General features: G+C 37.4%; 2 protein-coding genes across 14 annotated transcripts in view; both read left to right on the top strand.

Annotated features, from left to right (window-relative positions):
* RABGAP1 (RAB GTPase activating protein 1) overlaps nucleotides 1-23228 on the top strand; it is a 178634-nt gene that overhangs the window by 71773 nt on the left and 83633 nt on the right. For all 13 annotated transcript variants that reach the window (XM_088019038.1, XM_088019044.1, XM_088019045.1 and 10 more), the window contains 2 exons: nucleotides 1291-1384; nucleotides 5664-5814. In XM_088019038.1, coding sequence (XP_087875164.1) covers nucleotides 1291-1384; nucleotides 5664-5814 — 245 coding nt within the window. The remainder of the gene's footprint in view (nucleotides 1-1290; nucleotides 1385-5663; nucleotides 5815-23228) is intronic.
* Nucleotides 21193-22688, top strand: GPR21 (G protein-coupled receptor 21). The gene has a single exon (XM_028107589.2). It carries the CDS (start codon nucleotides 21193-21195, stop codon nucleotides 22240-22242), a length of 1050 nt encoding a protein of 349 aa, XP_027963390.1. The 3' UTR covers nucleotides 22243-22688.

The raw sequence follows: 23228 nt of genomic DNA on the forward strand, positions 1-23228 counted from the left end.
TTTATTCTGTCTCCCATTTGTCCCAAAAGAAGTCTCACTTACATTCAGTCTGTGTCTTCCCTATCTCACCATCAAAACCGATGCTAATGTCCAAGCCATTATAATGTAAAGAAGCAATAAGTGTCATGGATTTCTGAGCTGTGGCTAGTAGAGATGTTCATGATGTAATCATTAAAGGTATAAAGATCCAAACTTTGTTTAGGCAGGTTAAGCCAGAAGACTTAGAAATAGCATTGGTGAGGATACTTGGAAAGAAGTACCGTTGTCCCCTATTAGTGGAAATAAATTGTAGAGCCATTCTGGAAGGCAGTTTGTCAGTAAGCTTCAAAATATCCCAGGAAGTCCACTTCTGGGCATATGTCCAGTGAAAACAAGAGTTATGTTCATCCTGATACTATTTGTAGCAGAAAATTGAAAACTCCCCAAGTGTCCAGTAAAAGAGGATTGATTACGTAAATATCTTAGTCCATGTTTCCTCCTTTCGTTACTTTTAAATTCCTCTCACAGGACTTTATCATTGTCACTTTTTTCACTATCTTAAAATCTTTAAATTCTTATTTGAATTTACTTAATTACGAGAGTGAAGTTTGAAATGACTTGTTTTGGTCTTTTTTAATATTTTTGTGTATTCTGTAATAAATATATGTCATTGTAGAAAATTTAGAGTCCTAAAAACATAAAGGAGGGGGGAAAGAAATCATAACTCCATCACTCAGAGATTGTAATTGTTAATGTCTTAGCATAATTTGCTCCAGACTGTTTTGATCATAATGAAGATTTATTAGCTCCTGATTTTTATTTTATGTGACATTTTGCCAGATTATTAATGTAAACACATATCAATACATAATTACATTATAAACATATATCATAATTTAATCAGCCTCCTATTGCTGCTCTCCTATTGTTGGACACTTAGGTGGTTTGTAATTTTTTTTAACTGTGGTAAACAAGACTGCTATATATTTTCCTGGATAAAGTTGTTTGCTTTGGAAAAGGAAAAAGAACATACCATATTTTGAGTCTTAGAAATGGCTCTTTTCCACAGTTAACATAATGTGGACTCTATGGAAAGCAAAAGAGAAATAAAGAGATCATAGCCAGATCCTTGTACCTAGGATCATTTTTATTTTCTTTGTATTTATATCTGAATGCTAAAAGAGAGAAATAGAACTTATGACCTTATGCTCCCAGTAAAATCTTTCAAATTTGACTGTTATGTTTCCATTCATTCTTCTGGCTGGCATAGCCACTTCTGTTATCCTTTTTTATGTGTTTTATTTATTAAAGATAATGATGAACCTCTCTTGAGTGGATTTGGTGATGTATCCAAAGAATGTGCAGGAAAAATTCTTGAAACATGGGGAGAACTGCTGTCAAAATGGTAAGTTAGAATAGTTCTCCTTTTCCTCTGTAATTCTCATTTTATGGGTAGGGTATCTACCCCTAACTACAATATTCAATTTTGGAATTGTTCTATTTTGGAACCGCAAAGTATGGGGTTTGTGTTCTAGAATCTCTATTTTTAGAGATTTATAAGGGTAAGTAGTGAAGATCTGAAATCACCTTTCAGAATATCAGAAACCTAATAAATTCTCATTGCTGCAGAAAATATTAATTCAAACATGGAATGTATGGAGAGAATAAATCAGGAAAGAGCTCCTTTTTATTCACGTGGTTAGGAACCACTGACTGGTTAAGGTAATACACAGCAATTAAGACAGTACACAATAATCAGGGAAGTTTGGAAGATGCTCACACAATGCGTAGAGCCACAGTAGAGACCTCAGGTGGGATTTTTTTCCTTATCTGTATTATGTACCTAGAGTGACAGAGCAGAGTGTTATGAACATGCTGTATATTGACTGCTCTAACAATTACTTTTCCTACTGACACTTGTAAAATTCAGGAATTTCTTGTCAAGAGAAATTCTCAGCTCTAGAGATAGCTTGACAACAATATTAAGAAGCACTATCCTATAGACTGTCTAGAAAGGATACACTCTGGTGTATTTCTTAATGAAACCAGAGACACTCTGCTAAGTCGGGTTGGTGAGACATTTATGTAGTTTCCTTTTTCCTCTCTGTAGGATGCCATTATATGCTGCAGAGAAAAAAAGCTTGAAAGTGATCTGAGCACTTCTCTATTTCTGACATGCTGGTTGTTAGGGTTGTCATGTAAGCTCCCCATGGGCCTATTACTTTGGGGTCTAATTTTTCTCAGAAAATTTAACAGTTGAAGCCTTTCACTCTATTCTTAGAAAACTGTGCTTCAGCATTTAAAAATCTTCCATGTCCTTAAGGGATGGGACTACAAATGGGCATACATCTGCTTCTAGCACTCCCACAGTGCTTTACACTTTTGGTGAAACGTGCTCCACATCGGGAAATGTCAAATGTGTACAGGAGGAGAATGCAAACCAAAGCATGGTTTGTCTTTATACAAGTGGTTTTAGTAAATGAACTCTGCAAAAGCCCCTTCACCCCCCCAGGATATAGTCCTCATTTACTTTTGGTACTCCTATAGCAGTCGTGAGACAAACCTGCTGATGCTCTCATCACAATTATATTTTCAGTTCAGTGAATTTGGAGTGTTTGGACTGCTGCTGGCAGGCATTTCATCTGTGTAAAAAGGTTTCTGCTCTAAAATAGAAATGTAATTGAATCTTGACATGGTTACATAATAGTATATTTAAAATCATTGAGATACAGCATTTAGACTCTAGATTTTATTAGATGAACTCACCACCATTTTATACAATTGCTTGGAATTTGTTACCAAATTTTATTGATTCATTCATTCATTTATATTATGTCTTTCTTCCACTTCCTCAAATACATTAACTGAGTCTACATGTTTCTTTACAGTGTTTAAAACTGTTTTCACTGATTTGGGTCCTGTCTTCAGAAATAATAATATAGTTTGTTTCTCTTCTTTAATTCATTTCATCTTTTTTCCCATCATTATTATATATGTTCTGTAGGTAGGAAACATTGCGATATCATGGAATTTTAGAGCCTAGTAAACCTGGCTTCAAATCCTACCTCTCCTACGTCCAAGCTGTATGGTCTTGGGCAAGTCACTTAACTCTTCTGTTTCTTCATTTACAAAATATACAAGTCTTTAAAATTACCATTCAAATTATTGTGAGTTAAAAATAATGGATGTTGTACTAGTAGTAATAGTAGTGAGAATTAATGAATTTACCATATGCCAGGCATTGTGCTAAGTTATGTGCTTGATTTCAGCTATTATAACAGCCTTATGAACTAGTATCTATTTATATAGATGAGGAAACTGGCTCAGAGATTTAGTCAGCAATTCTGGTTAGTAAATGGCAGACCTAAAATTTTTAACACAGGCAAGTCTAAGCCTAAAGTTGGTTTATTTAACTCCACATTAGATTTTAGTGGCAGTATTAGTAATAGTACCTTTGAGCTCTAATTCTCCAAGTACATTTTTTTTTAAAGATTTTATTTATTTGTTAGAGAGAGAGAGTGAGAGAGAGAGAGCACATGAGAGGGGGGAGGGTCAGAGGGAGAAGCAGGCTCCCCGCTGAGCAGGGAGCCCGATGCGGGACTCGATCCAGGGACTCCAGGATCATGACCTGAGCCGAAGGCAGTCGCTTAACCAACTGAGCCACCCAGGCGCCCCACTCCAAGTACATTTTAATGTGACTCTTAGTGGATAAGAGAACTAATGTTGGTATAAAATAGTATGTTGAGGATAAATGAAGTTAATACGATCAGTGACATAAAATTATTCTGAAAATAATTTTACCAATATAAATTAAGCTAGGATTAGCATTATAAACCTAGGTTAGGTTTATTATTTCTGTAAAGAGCCAGGTCATAAATACTTAGGCCATAAATATATATAGGTCATAAATATTAGGTTCTGTGGCCCAGTAGTCTCTGTCACTACTACTCAACTCTGCTGTTGTGGTGCAAAGGCAGTCATAGACAATATGTAAACAATTTAAAAAGGCTGTGTTTCAGTAAAAGTTGCTTTACAGAAACAGGCGGTGGGCAGATTTGGCCCACAGGCCATAGTGCACCAATCCTTGAATTAAGTAACGATTGCTTTTGTTCTTTCTGCTCCCAACCCTTCAACTTTTATATGTATATATTTTTCCAAGCAAAGACAAAACCATATTGAATTGTCTATAGCTACTGCATTAGGGTACTAGCATCACAGAATTAACCATTTTTAAATGTACTGTGCATTATTCTTTAGAATTCTGGGAATGTTTTGAGAAAAGTCTGAGTCCTTTTTGTATTTTTAGAGTGGTCATTTTGTATCAGTAACTTCTGTTTAAATCTGGTAGTCACAGAAGCCTTTCCAGGTCAGGATTCTGCATTACTGACTCAGTAATGGTGGCTTTCAAAACACAAAGCAGCCATGAAATCCAACAGAATATTTATTGATCTGAGTTTGAGGACTGCCTGAGTCATTTAATCGACTTCCCTGAACTTCTTTCTCCATCGGTAAAACTGGAAATACTAACCACCTACCTCAGATGGTTATTGTGAAGATCAAATAAGATTATATGTAAATCACTTTACAAATTGGTACCAATTCGGGCACCTGGGTGGCTCAGTTGGTTAAGTGTCTGCCTTTGGCTCAGATCATGATCCTGGGGTCCTGGGATCAAGTTCCGCATCAGGCTCCTTGCTCTGCGGGGAGCCTGCTTCTCCCTCCCCTCCCCACTTGTGCTCTCTCTCACTATCTTTGTCTCTCTCTCAAATAAATAAAATCCAAAAGAAAAATTAAAAAAAATTGGTACCAATTCAAGATAAGTTTTATTTTCCCTATTTTATAGATTAGATAAATGAAGCTCAAAGACTTTAATAACTTATTTTGATGTTATAATAGTACAGTAGAAACTTTCTTATCATAGTCATTCAAAAATGTTACTTGAAGCAAGGTATCATAAAAAATGCTGAAAGCTTTATTTTTATATTTATTTTAAATATTTTAACTTAATTTTAACTTAGGACATATAAATACACAATTCATTTGTGAATTTTGATGTAGGGCCAAGCTCTTATCTTTGGCTTTCTGTCCGCTGATTGGAGTTTTGCTGTGTTTTTCTTAAATAAGCCACAACCATGAAGCTATAATTTCTAGTTTTGATTTTTATTTAAAAAAATAAAAATAGAGCAATAATTTAAAGATAGGTAGGAAATGGTCTGCACAATTCTTTCCACCACCCAATCTTTTAGTTATCTTGGCCACATCTATTTCAACAGCTTTATTTTTTTTTCTTTATTAATATGTTACCTTTATTAAGTCTGTAAAAATCATTTAGTTTTCATAAAAATAACACTGTTTAGCGGTGCCTGGCCAGCTCAGTCGGTGGAGGGTGTGACTCTTGATCTTGGGGTTGTGAGTTTGAGCCCCACATTGGGTGTAGAGATTACTTAAAAATAAGATTTTTTTTTTTAAAGATTTTATTTATTTGAGAGAGAGCGAGAGAGCACAGAGGGCAAGGGAGAAGCAGACTTGCTGCTGAGCGGAGAGCCCTGTGTAGGCTCAGTCCCAGAATCCTGAGATCCTGACCTGAGCTGAAGGTAGATGCTTAACCGACTGAGCCACCCAGGAGCCCCCAAAATAAGATTTTTAAAAAATAATACACTTACAGATTATGGCTTTATTTTTAGGCATCTCAATTTGAGTGTGAGACCAAAGCAGTTGTCATCCTTAGTAAGGAGCGGTGTTCCTGAAGCTCTGCGAGGAGAAGTCTGGCAGCTGCTAGCAGGTTGTCACAACAACGACCACCTGGTAGAAAAATACCGAATTCTCATTACAAAGGTAAGGGGCTGATAATTCAGCATTAATCCTTTTAAAAATTTGTTAGGAAAAGATTGTTGTGGCTGTTTGATTTCAGGGAACTTTTTATAATTCCTTTATCTAATATAAGAATAGAACTTTTAAATACACTTCTAGCCCAAAGTTGTTTCTAGTGTTGGCACAGAAAAGAAGGAAAAAGGTTTTCTTTCTTGATTGGCTTCACCTCAGAGGCAAAAGATGTCCTCTACTCATTGGATAGCTAAATCCTTCTTGAACATAACTGTATTTTTAGATCATTCGTGCTTTGCAGTATGAAAAACTTCCTTTTGTTTATTTTAATTGTTTTCACACTTCACAGAAATGTGTTCTTTGTAGGTAAGGCTTAGTTCTAGTTTCTACAATTGGAAGAACATGATTTTATTCTCTTCGATTGTATTCCCTTTTAGCTCATTCCTCTAAAATGAAGAATTCTCATTTTTTATAGTGTCCCTTTCTCAAGTGCATACATTCCTCAAGGTTTTATAAGCAAAGCAATAAAAACTGTTCTCTGTACAGCATACAAGAATTGAAATTAATTTTCTTCAAGATTCAATGATGCTTTGTGCCTTTGCACCCATCTCAGTGGTTTTAATTTTTGTTGTTTTCTCACATTCTTGAAGTATTTATCTTTGGAAAGCAGTTTCTCCAGTCCCAGACCTGGGTTTTGAATGAATTGCTCAGAACCCTCAATAAAACATCAGTATTTTTCAGTGTGACAAAAGGTGGCCTTCTTTTAAAGATATATTAGAACCTTAAATGAATAATATCTCCATAAAACTATTACTTTAAAAAACACTTGTAGGGGAAGAACAGCATTTGAACACAAAATTGGACCTTTTCTCACCAGAAAATGACTTTTACTTGATCAAAATATTGCTGTTGTCATCATTTTATTTCTAGACAGATTTTTTTTTTCTTTGAAGAACTAATATTCTGATTCCCTACATTATGTTGCTGTCATTGTTCAAACAGCATTTATTGAGTGCTCATTACAACCTCAGTGCAGGAGCTAGGAGGTGAAACACAAAGCAATCATTTGTCATTACAATAGACACAAGTCATAGGATGGCCTGAAATAGCAGTGGGAGCCATTGAAGGAGTGATTAATTCAGCTTGGGAGAACAGGAGAGTAATGTAATAAGTAATGTAACATTTAAGACCAGTTCCAGAAAAGAGCTCCCCAGCCGTGGACGGATGGAAGAGCATTGTACTTGTAGTATGAATGGAGGCATCGAAGAATGAAGATACGTAACAGGTATAGCTAGTGAAGGTACACCTACTTGGTTGTTTTTTTGTTTTTTTTTCCTATTGCTGGCAAATTATATTTTGGATAAATAATTCTCAGTTATATCTCTGTCTTTCCAGATCTTCTTTTGAAGTCCTTTGAAACACTTTGTCAAAAATCGTTTCTTAAATGTTTTTGGTGTGGCTTTTCAGACAGATAATTTTTAAAGATATGAACTATCCAGTTTTTCTGGTTCCATGAAAATGGTGGTTCTTGAATAGGAACCTGGTAGTTATATGATGTGTAAAAGATCACTTTATTAACAAAATCTGATGTATTTGATGAATGTCTTATATATGCTGGTGTCATGTGCTTTTTATTTCACATTAAACTTCTCTGTGGGTGGCTAGAACCTAAAAAGATTTCTCATGGATGTTTAATTATTTAGGGGCACCTGGGTGGCTCAGTCGTTAAGCATCTGCCTTCGACTCAGGTCATGATCCTGGGGTCCTGGGATCGAGCCCCGCATCGGGCTCCCTGCTTTGAGGGAAGCCTGCCTCTCCCTCTCCCACTCCCCCTGCTTGTGTTCCCTCTCTAGCTGTGTCTCTCTGTCAAATAAAAAAAAAGATTTAATTAATTAATTAATTGCTGGTAGATGATCAGAAAATACAAATTATTAAACCATATAATATTGGTGAATGCTTCTTTTTGTTTTACACTGCAGTATTATTAATGTAAGTTTATATTGCTTTTCTTTTCAGCCTTACTGAAAATAACAGTGACTGTTGTATAGGAATGGTACTTGACATTTTAAATTTTGTTCTGAAATTTTTTTAGGGGAAAAATTACTTTAAAATTTTTAAAGTTTATTTTCACAGCAAGGTGTAATTTATATAGGCTAAAATATACAACTTTGAGGTATACAACTCAGTGATATTTTACATATAAATACACCGCTGTGACTACTACTAAGAGGAATATACCCAGCACCCCAAAAAGTTATTTCTGTCGCATTCCAGTCATAACCACCCCTTCTCTGCCCTTGAATAACCATTATTCTGACTCTTCTTTCCCTACCATTAGTTTCAGTTGTTCCTGAACTTCATTTAAATGCAATCATACAGTTGTGCAGCATGTCCTTGTTTGTATGTGACTTCTTTTGATCATTCTATTTTGGGAGTGTATCAGAAGGCGTCTTCATTTTTTTTTTTGTTTTCATTTTTTTAATTGCTGAGAGTATTTCACTGTATGAATAAGCCACACTTGAAAAAAATCTATTCTGCTGTTACAGATGTTTGGTTTTGCTTTGTTCTTTTCCAGTTTTAGCCATTATGAACAAAGCTGCTATGAGCATTCTTTTTTTTTTTTTAAAGATTTTATTTATTTATTTGAGAGAGAGAGAATGAGAGCTAGAGAGCACGAGAGGGAGGAGGGTCAGAGGGAGAAGCAGACTCCCTGCTGAGCAGGGAGCCCGATGTGGGACTCGATCCCGGGACTCCAGGATCATGACCTGAGCCAAAGGCAGTCGCTTAACCGACTGAGCCACCCAGGCGCCCGCTGCTATGAGCATTCTTGCATTTAGCAAATGTTATGGTCTGAATGTTTGTCTCCCTCAAAATTCATGTGGTGAAATTTAATCTCCAAAGTGATGATGTTAGTATTAGGAGATGGGGACTTTGGGAGGTGATTAGGTCATGATTACAGAGGTCTCATAATAGTGATTAGCACCCTTATAAAAGAGGGTCCAGAAGCTCCCTCGCCACCTTCCATCGTTTGAGGGCACAGCAAGAAGTCAGTAGCCTGCAATGAAGGAGAGGGTCTATCATCAGATCCCAACCATATTCACACCCTGATCGTGGATTTCCTGCCTCCAGAACTATGTGCAATAAATTTCCGCTGTTTTCAAGCCATCCAGTCTGTGGTATTTGTTATAGCAATCCAGATGGACTAAAATAGCAGGATTTGTACATATTAGTATACATGTATTGACAATAATATTTACTTATATATATATTACATTTTTATTTTGGACATGGGTTCTTTGCCAGATACATGCTTTATATTCTGAAATTTCACCTGTAATATTACTTTAGAGGGTTATTTATTTATTTATTTATTTGAAAGAGCACAGAGGGAGAGGGAGAAGCAGGCTCCCTGCTGAGCAGAGAGCCCCATATGGGGCTTGGTCCTAGGCCCTTGAGATGAGGACCTGAGCTGAAGGCAGATGCTTAACTGACTGAGCCACCCAGGCCCCCCTAGAGGTTTATTTTGCTTAGCTTCTTCAAAGACTAAATTTAAGACAGGACAAAAAGTGACTTGATTTATAGAGTGAAGCCCCCCCCAAAAAAATAAACATGAAAACAAAACTGAATGTCTTCATCATCATCTTGCTTTGTCAAGCTTGACTTATAATGGGATATATATAGGATTTTTCCCATGTGAATTTTGTAATCCAAGGACAAAGGCCTTTCAGTAATAGAAAATACATAGGTATATATATTTTTAAGGGTTTTTTTTTTAGATTTATTTTTGTGTTAGAGCAAGAGCATGTGGAGGGGGAGGGGCAGAGGGAGAGAGAATCTCCAGCAGACTTCCTGCTGAACAAGGAGCCTGACGTGGTGCTCCATCCAGTGACCCTGAGATCATGACCTGAGTTGAAATCAAAAGTTGGATGCTTAACCAGCTGTGCCACCCAGGCACCCCAAGGTGCTTCTTATTTCTGAAAGCAATGGAGTTTGGAGGCACTCTTTTTTTTTATGTTTGTTTGGGGTTTTTGTTTTTTGCTTTTTCATCTCAAGAAGGAAAAAGTATAATAATAGCTGCCCCTTTTGAGCACATGTGTCACCTGCCGAATTGAGCACTTTATAGTCATTATGTCATTCTAAGAAAATCCCCATGAAGTGGTAATTACTATTTCCATTTTAGAAATGAGGAAGCAGAGGTTCAGTGAAGCTTAGGAATTTGCTTACAGTCATTCAGCAGGTAAATAAATGATAGAGGCAGAATTTGAACTCAGGAACAACTCCAAAGCTGGTTCTTTTCCATTATTCTCCCTACTTGTCTATCCTTGAACTTAAATAAAAATTTTTTTATATAGCCATATGTGTACTCATACAGAATTTCATGTGGACACATAAACATGCTTGTTTTTATGTGTAGATTTTTATTCAGTTACTCTTCTCTTGGTAGGCATTTACTTTGTTTCCAGATTCTAGCCTCTCCAAACATCCTTATATGTGTTCTAAATCTTTTATGGAATAGAATCTCAGGAGTATGATTGCTGGATCAAAGGGTTACATGTTTTTTAAACTGATTATTTAATTTTTATATTTAATTATATCCAGTTTGGTTCTCTGAAAGGCTATTACTGTTCATAGTTCACCAGCAGTGTAGCAAAGTATCTGTAGCCCCACATCCCAAACAGTATTAGTTACCAGTAATTGTATTTAATTTTTTGCTGTCAATGGATGTAAGTGATACCAGCATATCTTCAGTTTGCAGTTCTCTGCCTACCAGTAAATTTGAGCGATTTGCTCTTCTGTGAGTTACCTCTTTATCTTTATTAAACATAAAATCTCAAAGCCAGAGGTGGAAGAAAATCACTTAAATAAAATAAAAATTATTTACCAAAAAAAATAACTCTCTAAGTATTCTCTATTATGTATATTAATCCTTTATCTTCATTCTTTATTGACTTTATTGATGGTTTCATGCCACACAAAACGTTTTCAATTTTTATGTAGAAAATTGTGTCTCGGTTAAGGTCTCCTACCTTTAAGTTTTGTTAAGTGCAGTTTCTAAGATTTTCTTGTAAGATTTTTATTGTATGTGTTACATATTTATATCTTTAATCCATCTGGAATTTATTTTTGTACATGGCATATGATAGCGGCCCAATTTTAATTTTTCCCTGGTGGAGAACTAGTTGTGCTACTCCTGTGTTCCTACTGAATAGAATACCATCTTTGTTAGATCTGAAATTCTTACATATACTGAAATTGAGTTCTGGATTTTTCTGTTTATTGATCTGTTTGTGTACTCCTCTGCCAATACTGTCTTGGTTAAACAGGCTTCAAGTTATGTTCTGATATCTGGTAAAGCAAATCTTTTTTCACTTTTTCTTATCTCATATTTTTCTTATATATTCTTACATATTTAATCTTTCATACAAACCTTAAAATCATTTTCTTCAATCTCACCACCACTACCTCCCTATAAGGTTGTGTGAGGATTCTAATTTGAATTTTATTTAACTTACATATTAATTTAGGCTATAAATTACATTGTTATAGTGTCTTTAAGAGTATGGTATGTCTTGCCACTTTTATGTCTGTTAAAGACTTTAGAGTTGCTTTCCTTTACATCTTGTGCCTTTTTTGTTAAATTTATTCCTAATAATTATCCTAGAGTGTTCTTGCTATTGCAAATGGAGTATTTTTTTCCTTTCTATTTCAGGGTGCTAATTGCTACAAAAGAGAATAGACATTGGTTCTTTTTTTTATTCCCTATCCTTCTGCCTTTTGATATTTTGATTAGTTCTCCTAATTTTATGCTAGCATCTTTTGAGATTTTCAGGTATGTAATTATGTCAGCAGCAAAAACAGTTGCACTTCTTTTTTCACTGTTTCTGCAGGCTATTACATTTTCTTTGTTTTCTTTATATGTTGGAAATATTAAGACAGGGGCACCTGGGTGGTTCAGTCGGTTAAGCATCTGCCTTCATTCAGCTCAGGTCATGATCCCAGGGTCCTGGGATGGAGCCCTGCATTGGGCTCTCTGCTCAGTGGGGAGCCTGCTTCTCCCTCTGCCCGTGCCCCTCATGTGTGCATGAGTGTGTGTGTGTGTGTGTGCGCGCGCGCATGCATGCACGCATGCTCACTCACTCTCTGTCAAATAAAATCTTAAAAAGAAAAAAGAAACATTAAGACAATGCTAAGTGATGATGGTGATAACTAGCATCCTTATTGAGTTCTTAAATTAAGGTGGTTTTAGTTTTTCAGTCTTTTGGAAGGCATGCTGTTCATTTTTGTTTTTTTGTAAATAGTTTTTATTTTAAGTGATTTTCTTCCATCTTTGGCTTTGAAGATTTTATTAAGAATGTGTACTAAATTTTATCAAGAGGTTTTTTTAGCCCTTAATATGATTTTTACAAATTATCAACATTATGATAGACTTGATATTGAACTACCCTTGGCTTCATGGAATAAATTTCTGCAGACCAAATATTCCTAAATTCTTTGTTTTCTGTTCTTTCTGGCCTTTAACCAAAGGTTCCTCAGCCCTGGTGTCTAGAGAGAACTTGTCAGATTCATTGGGAAGGAACCCTAATAAGCAAGCTGCAGGGACTCCCATGGCCCCTCTGACCCCCAGTTGTAAGACCTATAGCTGTTTGGGTCTGGTGAAGCAAATAAATGAAGGAAAATAGAGACACTTTCTGGTTTCCAACTTCCAGAATCAGCCTTTGGCCCTTCCTTTTGGTTATTTCTCACCTTGTGTGTCAGTGATTCTAGTTTTTTTGTTTGTTTTTTTGCTTAGTAGCAAAGATTTATGTCAAAATTGCTTCCTTAATGGATCCTTTTAATGAAAGAATAATGAAATAACAACATATTCTGATGGTTCTCATTCCTTTCATCCAGTCAGCCTTGTGTTTTCTGAAACCTGTTTGCTTTTGTTTTTGTAGTGATTTCATTGATAAAGTTCAGTGATAAGAATCTTTTGTTATGAATTTCAAGTTTTTATGCAAAATCTAAACTAGTGACAAGTCCATGTAACCAATATTTACATTTTTTAATTGTCTGTCCGAGGGAAGTCCTAGAGGCCCAGCCACATTTTACCAGTCTGGAAAAATAATTTAAATATCTAGTTATATTGTCATTATTCAGTTTTTTGGTTTTAATTAAAATTATCTCTTTAATAGATTTGTTAATAGTAAAAGATTCAATAATATATAATCATAGAACCTGCCTGTAGGTACCAAGCAAAAAGGGGGTCAATTTAGCAAAAAGAGCTCTGACCATAGAGTTAGGAAGCCTGAGTACTGGTTTCAGCTCTGCCATTAGCTTATGAACTCAAATGAGTTCTGCACTTGTGGCCATTCACCTCCTCTTCTCTGACATTAGGTTGCTAAAGTAATTGGATGATCGTCCTTTAAGCTTGAAAATATGTGACATGTTTGAGTCCTGCCCCCCAAAATAGCCCATGATTTCACAGCTGAGTACTCTTGCTATCTGTTTCTATAGGAAAATGGGTTTTGAGTACACTTTTAAGAACTATATTGTGTGCTCCCATATAGCAGTTGCTGTAGTTGGTCTGCTATAGACTGAATGTTTATGTCCCCCTAAAATTTATATGTTGAAATCCTAACCCCTAGAACCTGATAGTATTTGGAAGTGGGTCTTTAGGAGGTTAGTAGGTTGAAAGAGAGCAATCCTCAAGAATGCAATTAGTATCTTTATAAAAAAGACTCCAGATCGCTACCTTACCCCTTCTGCCTTATGAGGACATAGCAGTACATGGCCATGGGTCCTCATGGTACACCAAATCTGCCAACACCTAGATTTTGGACTTCCTAACCTCTAGAACTGTGCTAAATTTCTGTTTTTTATAAGTCAGTGTGGTATTTTTGTTACAACAACCTGAATGGACTAAGACAAGTTTTTCTCAAATTGTTATTTGTGAAAATCATTTCAAGTCTCCATATCCCATCTCTGTAATGTCATGTCCCCTCTAGTGAGTTGCTGTAAGTTGTATCTGTCCAGGGAGTTCTAAAGGTTTCCTGAATTATAAGACTGGAAACATAATAGGCTTGATCATATTAAAATATCTGATATTTGATAATTTTTAATCTACAGTTAGGTAATTTCATATACATCAACCTAATAGGTGAATTAAACAGTTATTATAGTAGGGTTTTATTTGAAACATCTTCCCATCTAAAAGCAGAATTGCCTGTTGTTTTATTAGGCATTTGTTGTTTAGTCAGCCATAAATACCTTTGAAAGCCTACTTTATGTCAGCCCTGTGCTAGGTTTCATGGATATGCCCATGAATAAAATGTATCTGCTCCCTGGTTTGAGAGCGACTATAGTCTAATGAGGGAAATAATTAACTAACCATTTAATAAAATTATATAAGAGTTATAGAAGAGAAAATAGATATTGCCATGTGGCACGTGACAAGAACTTTTCAGTCTAAGGATTCAAAAAAGTCTCTTTTTCAGAAATTATTGAGGGAAGGGGATTGTTGTGGTGCGATAAGGTGCTGCATGGCATGTGTGATGTTAGAAGTCAGTGGGAAAAATGCATGCTCAAGGGTGAGAGAGAGCTTGGCAATTTCATAGAATGTAGAATGAAATGAGGCCAGAAAAGATAGATAGGGGCTGGATCTTTGAAAGCTTAAATAAGGCATATTTGAGATTTTTAGCAATAGAAAGTCATTGAAACATTAGAAGGCAGTATGCAAAGTGGGTTAGAGTATTGTCTAAAGGCAGATTGTCTTGATTCAAATCCTTCTTCCTGTTGTATTTAAGCCATTAACATTGGGCAATAAATTACATTAGACTTTTGTTTCTTTATCTGTAAAGTGATATGACAATAGTACCTTATTTGTAGAGCTGTTAAATGAACTTAGATAATGTGTGAAAACACTAGGTACAATTTTAGCCCATAGTAAGTATAAATTATTCCTTAGTTATTGTTGTTATTTGTATTATCATTATTAGTTTTAGAATGGTCATTCCAGTTACTTGAGTTTGAATGGAGTAAGATTAATTGAAGCAAAACCTGTTAGTAATTGAGGCAAAAGATGATTGTGACTTGGAGTAGTGGCATAACAGATAGAGAAAGATACTATTTGAGAGAAGTTTCGGAAATACTTGACATTTGGGTGATTGAGTGAATGTGGGAGAGGGAAGAGTTAAAAGATAATAAGTCAAGGACCTCAGATTGGTTTTGGAATGACATTGGTACAAATACACCCCTATCAGCTGCATTTAAGTAATATGTTAATTAAATAAATCAACACTTAAAACTTATTTTTACAGAATAATAAGTAGTAGATAATGCCCAGAAGTGAATCTTAGGAATTTGAAGAACTGAGATTGATCCTTTCTCCTCTGTAATATTTAAGCCACTTGAATAGGTTGAGAAAAAAATAAATACAACTTGAGCAGTCATTTCCCTTTTCTGTTTCATGTTTCCTCTTTTTGCCTTATTTCCTTTTTAGTTCTGTCACTTTCATTTTTTAGTATTAGATTGAACCATATAGAAGTTTCCAGTTTTGGGCGCCTGGGTGGCTCAGTTGGTTAAGCGACTGCCTTCGGCTCAGGTCATGATCCTGGAGTCCCAGGATTGAGTCCCGCATCACATCGGGCTCCCTGCTCAGCAGGGAGTCTGCTTCTCCCTCTGACCCTCCCCCCTCTCATGCTCTCTCTCTCTCTCTCTCATTCTCTCTCTCAAATAAATAAAATCTTAAAAAAAAAAGTTTCCAGTTTTGTAGATCAGAAACTATTTAACCAGAAATGGTTACATATTGGCCATTTTACATGGTTCATCCAGTTATATTCTCATTCTGTAAGAATTTTTAACCACGGCTCTGAGGGTCCATTTTGAGTTAAATTGAGCATCGAAGCCTGTCTGAAAGAATGTTGCTGTGATGACATAAGGACCAGTGAAACGAAGTCCCATGAAGTAGGTGACTTAAACCTGGTATCATCCATTCAGTGCGGCTCTGGGAGGACATCTCGTGGCCAGAGTTTTTGTTAGCTTTACCGAAAGAGACATGTTATATATTATTTTCAATGTTTTTTTTTTAATATTTTATTTATTTGACAGAGATAGAGCAAGCGAGGGAACACAAGCAGGGGGAGTGGGAGAGGGAGAAGCAGACTTCCTGCTGAGCAGGGAGCCCGATGCGGGGCTCGATCCCAGGACCCTGGGATCATGACCTGAGCCGAAGGCAGACGCTTAACGACTGAGCCACACAGGCGCCCCTCGATGTTTTTTTAAACCTGATTATAAAAATGTACATTTGACCCTTGACCAGCATGCAACTTAGGGGCAATGACCCCGCCCCACATTTGAAAATCCACATATAACTTTTGACTCCCCCAGAACTCTACTACTAATAGCCTACTGTTGACTAGAGGCCTTACCAATAACATAAACAGTTGGTTAGCACATATGTTGTATGTTATACGTATTAAATACTGTATTCTTACAGTAAGGTAAGCTAGAGAAAAGAATGTTATTTAAATCATAAGGAGAAGAGAAAATACACTTACAGTACTGCAGTATTTGTCGAAAAGTTTCACTTATAAGTGGACCTGTGCAGTTTAAACCCATGTTGTTCAAGGGTCAACTGTACAAAGAAATTGGGAAATTCATAAAATATAGAAAAACATAAAAAATCTCTTGTAATCCCACCCACGATCCACTAAAAAGTAGAGTTGATTTCCAGTGTGTTTCCTTCCAATCATATATATATATAGATATATACACATACAGAAATACTATTTTTTTTACCCAAAAGCCACAAATATATCATGAGATTGCATTATTTTTTTTAAAGATTTTATTTATTTATATGACAGAGCATACAAAGAGGAGGAGCAGGAGAGGGAGAAGCAGGCTCTCTGTTGAGCAGGAAGTCTGATGCAGGGCTCAGTCCCAGGACCTGGGGATCATGACCTGACCTGAAGGCAGACACTTAATGACTGAGCCACCCAGGCGCCCCAGGAAACAGACTCTTAACTATAGAGAACAAACTGATGGTTACTAGAGGTGGGGAAGAAGGGGGATAGGTTAAATAGGTGATGAGCACCAAATCTTATATGGAAATGTTGAATCATTATATTGTACACCTAAAACTAATATTATACTGTAAACTAACTAGAATTTAAATAAAAACTTAAAAAAATGAAAAGGGAAGTATATATAGATTTTTCTTTAAGATTTTATTTATTTATTTGACAGAGAGCGAGAGTGGGAATACAAGCAGGGGGAGTGGGAGAGGGAGAAGCAGGCTTCCCGCTGAGCAGGGAGCCCGATGCGGGGCTCGATCCCGGGACCCCGGGATCATGACCTGAGCCACCCAGGGACCCCTATAGATTTTTTTTTAAGATTTATGTATTTGGGGCTCCTGGGTGGCTCAGTTGTTAAGTGGCCGCCTTCGGCTCAGGTCATGATCCCAGGGTCCTGGGATTGAGCCCCATGTCGGGCTCCCTGCTCAGCGGGGAGCCTGCTTCTCCCTTTCCCTCTACCTGCCGCTCTGCCTACTTGTGCTCTCTTATCTTTCTGTTGAATAAATAAATTTTAAAAATCTTTAAAAAAAATTTATGTGTTTATTTTAGAGAGAGAATGCAGGGGGGGAAGAGCAGAGGGGGAGGTAGAGAGTCCAAAGCGGACTCCATGCTGAGAGGGGAGCCTAACCCCCCAGGCTCAATCTCAATATCCCAGATCACCACCTGAGCGAGAAATCAAGAGTCAGAGGCTTAACTGTGCCACCCAGGCGCCCCTGTATAGATTTTTGTTGAGGATGTAGATTTATTGCCACTTTATGTCCTTAATAATGTTTTTCTTTTGAAGAAAACGTTTTTCTTTAATCTGAAACAAAACACTTAACTCTTGACTGATTTGGTAAAGTGTCGCTCACAAGCTTTTTGTTGTTTTAGGTTTCCTATATGAATATTTTGATTATAGCTCCAAGTGATTTTACTAAAATGGAAATGAAGTTGGAAGAACTATTACTATACTAGTGGTAGTAATGTAACAGCTTGTGTTTTTATTACATTTTTAATTCTTTCAAGTTATTAACCAATGTAATGTCTTTTTTTTAATCAGCATAACTGTCTAGTTTTATACATGAGACACCCGAAATGGAGAATAAGTTACATGACAAACTTCACAAGTAGTTAGAAGAGCTTGTACTATTGACTTTGGTAAATGTTTTTTCTGTTTATTGAAATAGAACTCTCAGAAATCATTTCTTTTTTCATTCAGTATTAAGCACTCAAACAGTGAGAGTTCAAAAACAGTGTGTGGCAGATGTATAGAATAGTGAGTAACCTGGTTTGTCTGGAGGGCAGGATGTGTGGGGGGTGGTGTGGAATAGGGAGATTAGATTGGAGAGGCACTAGGGAGCCATTGACTTTTATTGAGCTGTGGATACCATAATAAAGCATATACTATTAGATGTTTAGGCAGAAATGAATAGATCGAAAAATGAAGAAGATTAAAAGCCCAGACAATATTTAATGATGGCCTTAAAGTATTAAAATGAATTGAAAGCCACTGTAGATATAGATTGCCAGGAACCTGGTGAGTAAGAGTAGTACATTGAGTGGGGAGAGAGTGGTCAAGATGATTCCAGAGTTTCTTACCTGAGTGCCTGGAAAAAATAAAAGTGTTGGAAAAAGATAAAAGAGGCCAATTTGTTGAGAAAAATGTATTTTATTTTGGACATGCTGTGGGTGAAGTCTGCAGGACATCCAGGTGGAAGATGTATTGGCTAGCAGGCAAATTGTAAATGGGAAAGAATGCTCAGGAGTGAAGTCAGGGCTGGAGACATAGGCAGAGAAATTATTAGTGTAGAGGGAATAATTGATGCCATATCATCATTCATTCTTTATAGATACTTTTACTGCCTTACGTATGTATAGCCTCAGTGTATTTGAGGAATGTGTGACAGCAAAATATCCAAATAACTGTTGGATATTCTGTTGTGCCTCAGAACTGGGCAGTCACAATAAGAGAGGCACTTTAGGAATCAGAGGACCCCATCCTCAAGCAGTGCAAACGTGGTTGGCAGAAAAACACAGACTACCTGGGAAGGGTATTTTAGTTCTAGGAGAACAAAGGGAATAAAGTTATATACCCACTATGTGCTAAATATTGGTAAGCCTTTTGTATGTGTACACTGTCTCCTTTATTTTGCAATAACTCTGTGAAATAGTATGATCCTCATCTTACAGATGATGAAACAGGGTAAGAGGCTTAGTAATGTAAGACCAAGGATTTGAATGAGTTGGGTGGTCAGTGCCATGGGTTTTCTATATGTCACACTTAGCCATGTTTTCCAGTAAGATCTGTCAAATATAGCTATCAAGCTTATGCTCAATAGGTTTTTTAGTGTTGCCTTCCTATAATAAGTGGAGTGTTTTAGCTCTTAAGATATAATTAATTGAATTCTGATTATGGGGGACCATTTGCTTGCAGTGAGGAGGCATGTGTGTGAAACAAAAAAATGAAAATTGGATCACATAACACGTATCCCTGCCCAGGTGTGCCATCTTTCTAGAATGCCAGAATATAATCCCAACACAGTATAATATATCCCACAATATAATTCCAACTTGCATTGTTTTAAATAGGCACAAATGAGATTGTGTATTCTAAGATACGTAAGCTGATTTGTAACAGGAAACTTCTTATAGTTTTGAATCCTGAGTGAAATGGGTTTATTTACTTGTCCACCTTTTGTGTATATTTTTGTGCACTGCTTCTCAGTAAACTAAAAGCAAGAAATGGCATCTCAAAACTCTAGGGTAGCACTGAATACAGGAACAGTGTGCTTGTATGCTGTTTCCTCAGTGTTCAGAATGGGTGAGGTTTTCTTTATTTTTTCTCTTGAAAAACTGATTTTTAAGTTTGCTTGTTATTTTTGTCATCTTTCTTAAAATTAGCCAATATCCAGGGAATCGTGAGAGAAAATTAATGCTGAACATTTAGCCTTCTAGCTAGAACTTCTTGTGCCACTGAATTAGGATTCCTCAGTTGTCATGCACTGTTAACACACTTTAGCATTGCTCTTTGTCCCTGAGGAAAATGCTATAAGAAAATTGGAATTTCCTCTCACCATTACCCCCTTGGCTTTTGTTTCAGTCTAATTCCTGGCTGGCATTTTGTCCCAGTTACAACCCCTTCTCCTTACTAGCAGTCTGAATTGTGCTCATCGACTAAAAGGGGGATTCCAGACAGACGAGGAAACAGCTTTCAAACACTGCACTGCAGGCATATTAAGTTATTCCCCCACTGTGCAGTCGGGAAATCAGGGACCGCTTCTCTGGCCATGAATTCTAATGAGCTGCTAAAGATGCCGAAGGGTGTGTGCGCATAGGCGTTTTCTTTCCCCTCCCCCCTTTCTTCCTTTCCCAAGCCCCCTCTTCTCTTTCCCCTCCTCCTCCTCTATCCCCTCCCTCTGTCTCAGTTCTGCAGTCAACGGGGCTGAGGCACATTCCTGCACTGCAAGGCTTTCTGTTAAGGATGTTTTGTGGCTTTTGTTTGGATTGCAGCATGCAGAATTACAGGTAACACTCTGAAATCGAGCTAGACAGATAAATTCTGTTGAAATGTTTTCAAAGAGGCGAAATACTACATTGGAATCAGTGAAGAAAATAAATTATCTTAAGTAATTTTATTAGTGGTAGTTATGGTAAAATATTTTCGGAAATGCTGTAAGCAGATTCCTTTTCTTCCCCCAAAAGGCTCAAATGAAAGGAAATGGGGTTAGATTGATCTGGCTTGCGATTGATTTTGTTTTATGTTGATCATGAAAGCTTGCTGTTGTTGCTCCTCCTCTGTAGAGTCAGGACCAGTTATGTGGGGTGCCGCTGAGAGTAGCCATGAATGGTTGTACCGGGTGGAGTGGGATGGAGTGGGAGGGTTGATACCAGCCTGAGCTAGCCAGGTTCTTTGATCAGGGCATTGGATGCAAAATGTAAAATGCTCTCTCCTTTTCTTCTGTCAGCTATTCAGAGGAGCCTCATTACAACTCCTGCTGAAGCTCCTAATCTTCCTCCCTTCTCTTCTGCCCCTACCCCCTACCCTCATTGGCCTGAAGACATTGTACCCAGAGTTTGCCTTACTCCCCTGGTGCTATGTGTATGGTAAACCTGGTACTATGGCCGCATCTGGGACTGGCCAGACAACTGCTGCTGGTTCTCCCTATTCCAAGAAGGATTTAAAGGGGAATTGTACTGCAGGCAGTGCACCAGAGCAGCATCAGGAGCTTGGGGACTAAGGTTCGTCTGGCATTATTACAGACCCACAGAGCTGACCGCAATGACTGCAGCTGCTCCTCTGAACTGTTGGCAGCAGCCAAGCGGCAGCATGAAGTGAGAGATCACTCCCGAGCTCAAGATGAACTCTACCTTGGATGGTAATCAGAGCAGCCACCCTTTTTGCCTCTTGACATTTGGCAATTTGGAAACTGTCGATTTTTGCCTTTTGGAAGTATTGATTATTGTCTTTCTCACTGTATTGATTATTTCTGGCAACATCATTGTGATTTTTGTATTTCACTGTGCACCTTTGTTGAACCATCATACTACAAGTTATTTTATTCAGACTATGGCATATGCTGACCTGTTGGTTGGGGTCAGCTGCCTGGTCCCTTCTTTATCACTCCTCCACTACCCCCTTCCAGTGGAGGAGTCTTTGACTTGCCAGGTATTCGGTTTTGTAGTATCCGTTCTGAAGAGTGTCTCCATGGCCTCTCTGGCCTGTATCAGCATCGATAGATATATTGCCATCACTAAACCTTTAACCTATAATACCCTGGTTACACCTTGGAGACTACGTGTGTGTATTTTCCTGATTTGGCTATATTCCACCCTGGTCTTCCTGCCTTCCTTTTTCCACTGGGGCAAACCTGGATATCATGGAGATGTGTTTCAGTGGTGTGCAGAGTCCTGGCACACTGACCCCTACTTCACCCTCTTCATTGTGGTGATGTTGTATGCCCCGGCAGCCCTCATTGTGTGCTTCACCTATTTCAACATCTTCCGCATCTGCCAACAGCACACAAAGGAGATCAGCGAAAGGCAAGCCCGCTTCAGCAGCCAGAGTGGGGAGACTGGGGAGGTACAGACCTGTCCTGATAAGCGCTATGCCATGGTCCTGTTCCGAATTACTAGTGTATTTTACATCCTCTGGTTGCCATACATCATCTACTTCTTGTTGGAGAGCTCCACTGGCCACAGCAACCGCTTCGCCTCCTTCTTGACCACCTGGCTTGCTATTAGTAACAGTTTCTGCAACTGTGTCATTTATAGTCTCTCCAACAGTGTCTTCCAAAGGGGACTAAAGCACCTCTCAGGAGCCATGTGTACTTCTTGTGCAAGTCAGACCATAGCTAAGGACCCTTACACGGTTAGGAGCAAAGACCCCCTTAATGGATGCCATATCTGAAGTGGTTCAGACACTGAGTCACTGTGGGGGGTGTGTGTGTGTGTGTGTGTTTCCTTTTTATCTCTGTATTCCTAGTTCACTAGAAAATCTGGGACAAAATAATTAGACTCTAAGCAATAGCAAACAAATGATCCATCGAAAATACCTTCTAAGTTTGCAGAAATTATTTTCTAAAAAGTGTTTTGGCATCAGGAGAATCAGGACTGTGAAGATAAATTGCTCTTGGTTCCAGTTTTTGTAATGTCATGGAAATGACTACATTTTTAGGATTTAAAATAAAGCCCATATCTAACACCTCTCTTCAGCGGGCATGACTGAACCTGGGTGTGAAAAGCATCAGCATTTTTAAAAAAGTCATTTTTTGTCGCTTTTCTGGGTTCTTTCCAGCTGTTTAGGCTGCATATGCAATTGAATTATTTTAATGGGGAATATTAAAAACCAGTGATGAATTAACAGGATATAAAATTTTTCTTTATATATGTATGCCAAAGTAGAACTGTGCTGGAAGTTTCAGCACTGTCATTTAGAAAGCCAAATGTTTTATATTTTATGTCTTATTCTCATGAGAGAATTCTCAGTACAGTGAATAATGTGAACACCCAAACACTAATTTTAAAATTTTGCAGTGCACCATAAATGAAGCAAAAGTGCAGTCAAATCATATAATTTTTATGAAAATTTGAGCTGCCCTCTGTGCCATGCTTCATGGAGATCTAAAGAACTGTGTGCATAGAAAGTGATTGTGCGGTGGTATTTTTGCCCATGCCTTTGGTATGTGTGTATTGACAATATTTGAATTTAGATTGCTCTTTACAGCAAAGTGTGTTTTAATAAGCTGAAAAACAAATGATAGGTTAATTGCTGCCATTTTTTTTATAACGGTGAAAACATATAAAAGTAAATCTTTAGTCTTCTCTTTTTTTTAATCCAGAGACTTTCAAAATATAAGACTATCTGGGAGAAAGGTGTCCTAAGCAACTGAGTGA

This window comes from Eumetopias jubatus, unplaced genomic scaffold (genome assembly GCF_037043125.1).
Source record: "Eumetopias jubatus isolate StellerSeaLion01/CBP00866 unplaced genomic scaffold, mEumJub1_p1.0 scaffold_15, whole genome shotgun sequence".
NCBI classification, from domain to species: Eukaryota; Metazoa; Chordata; class Mammalia; order Carnivora; family Otariidae; genus Eumetopias; species Eumetopias jubatus.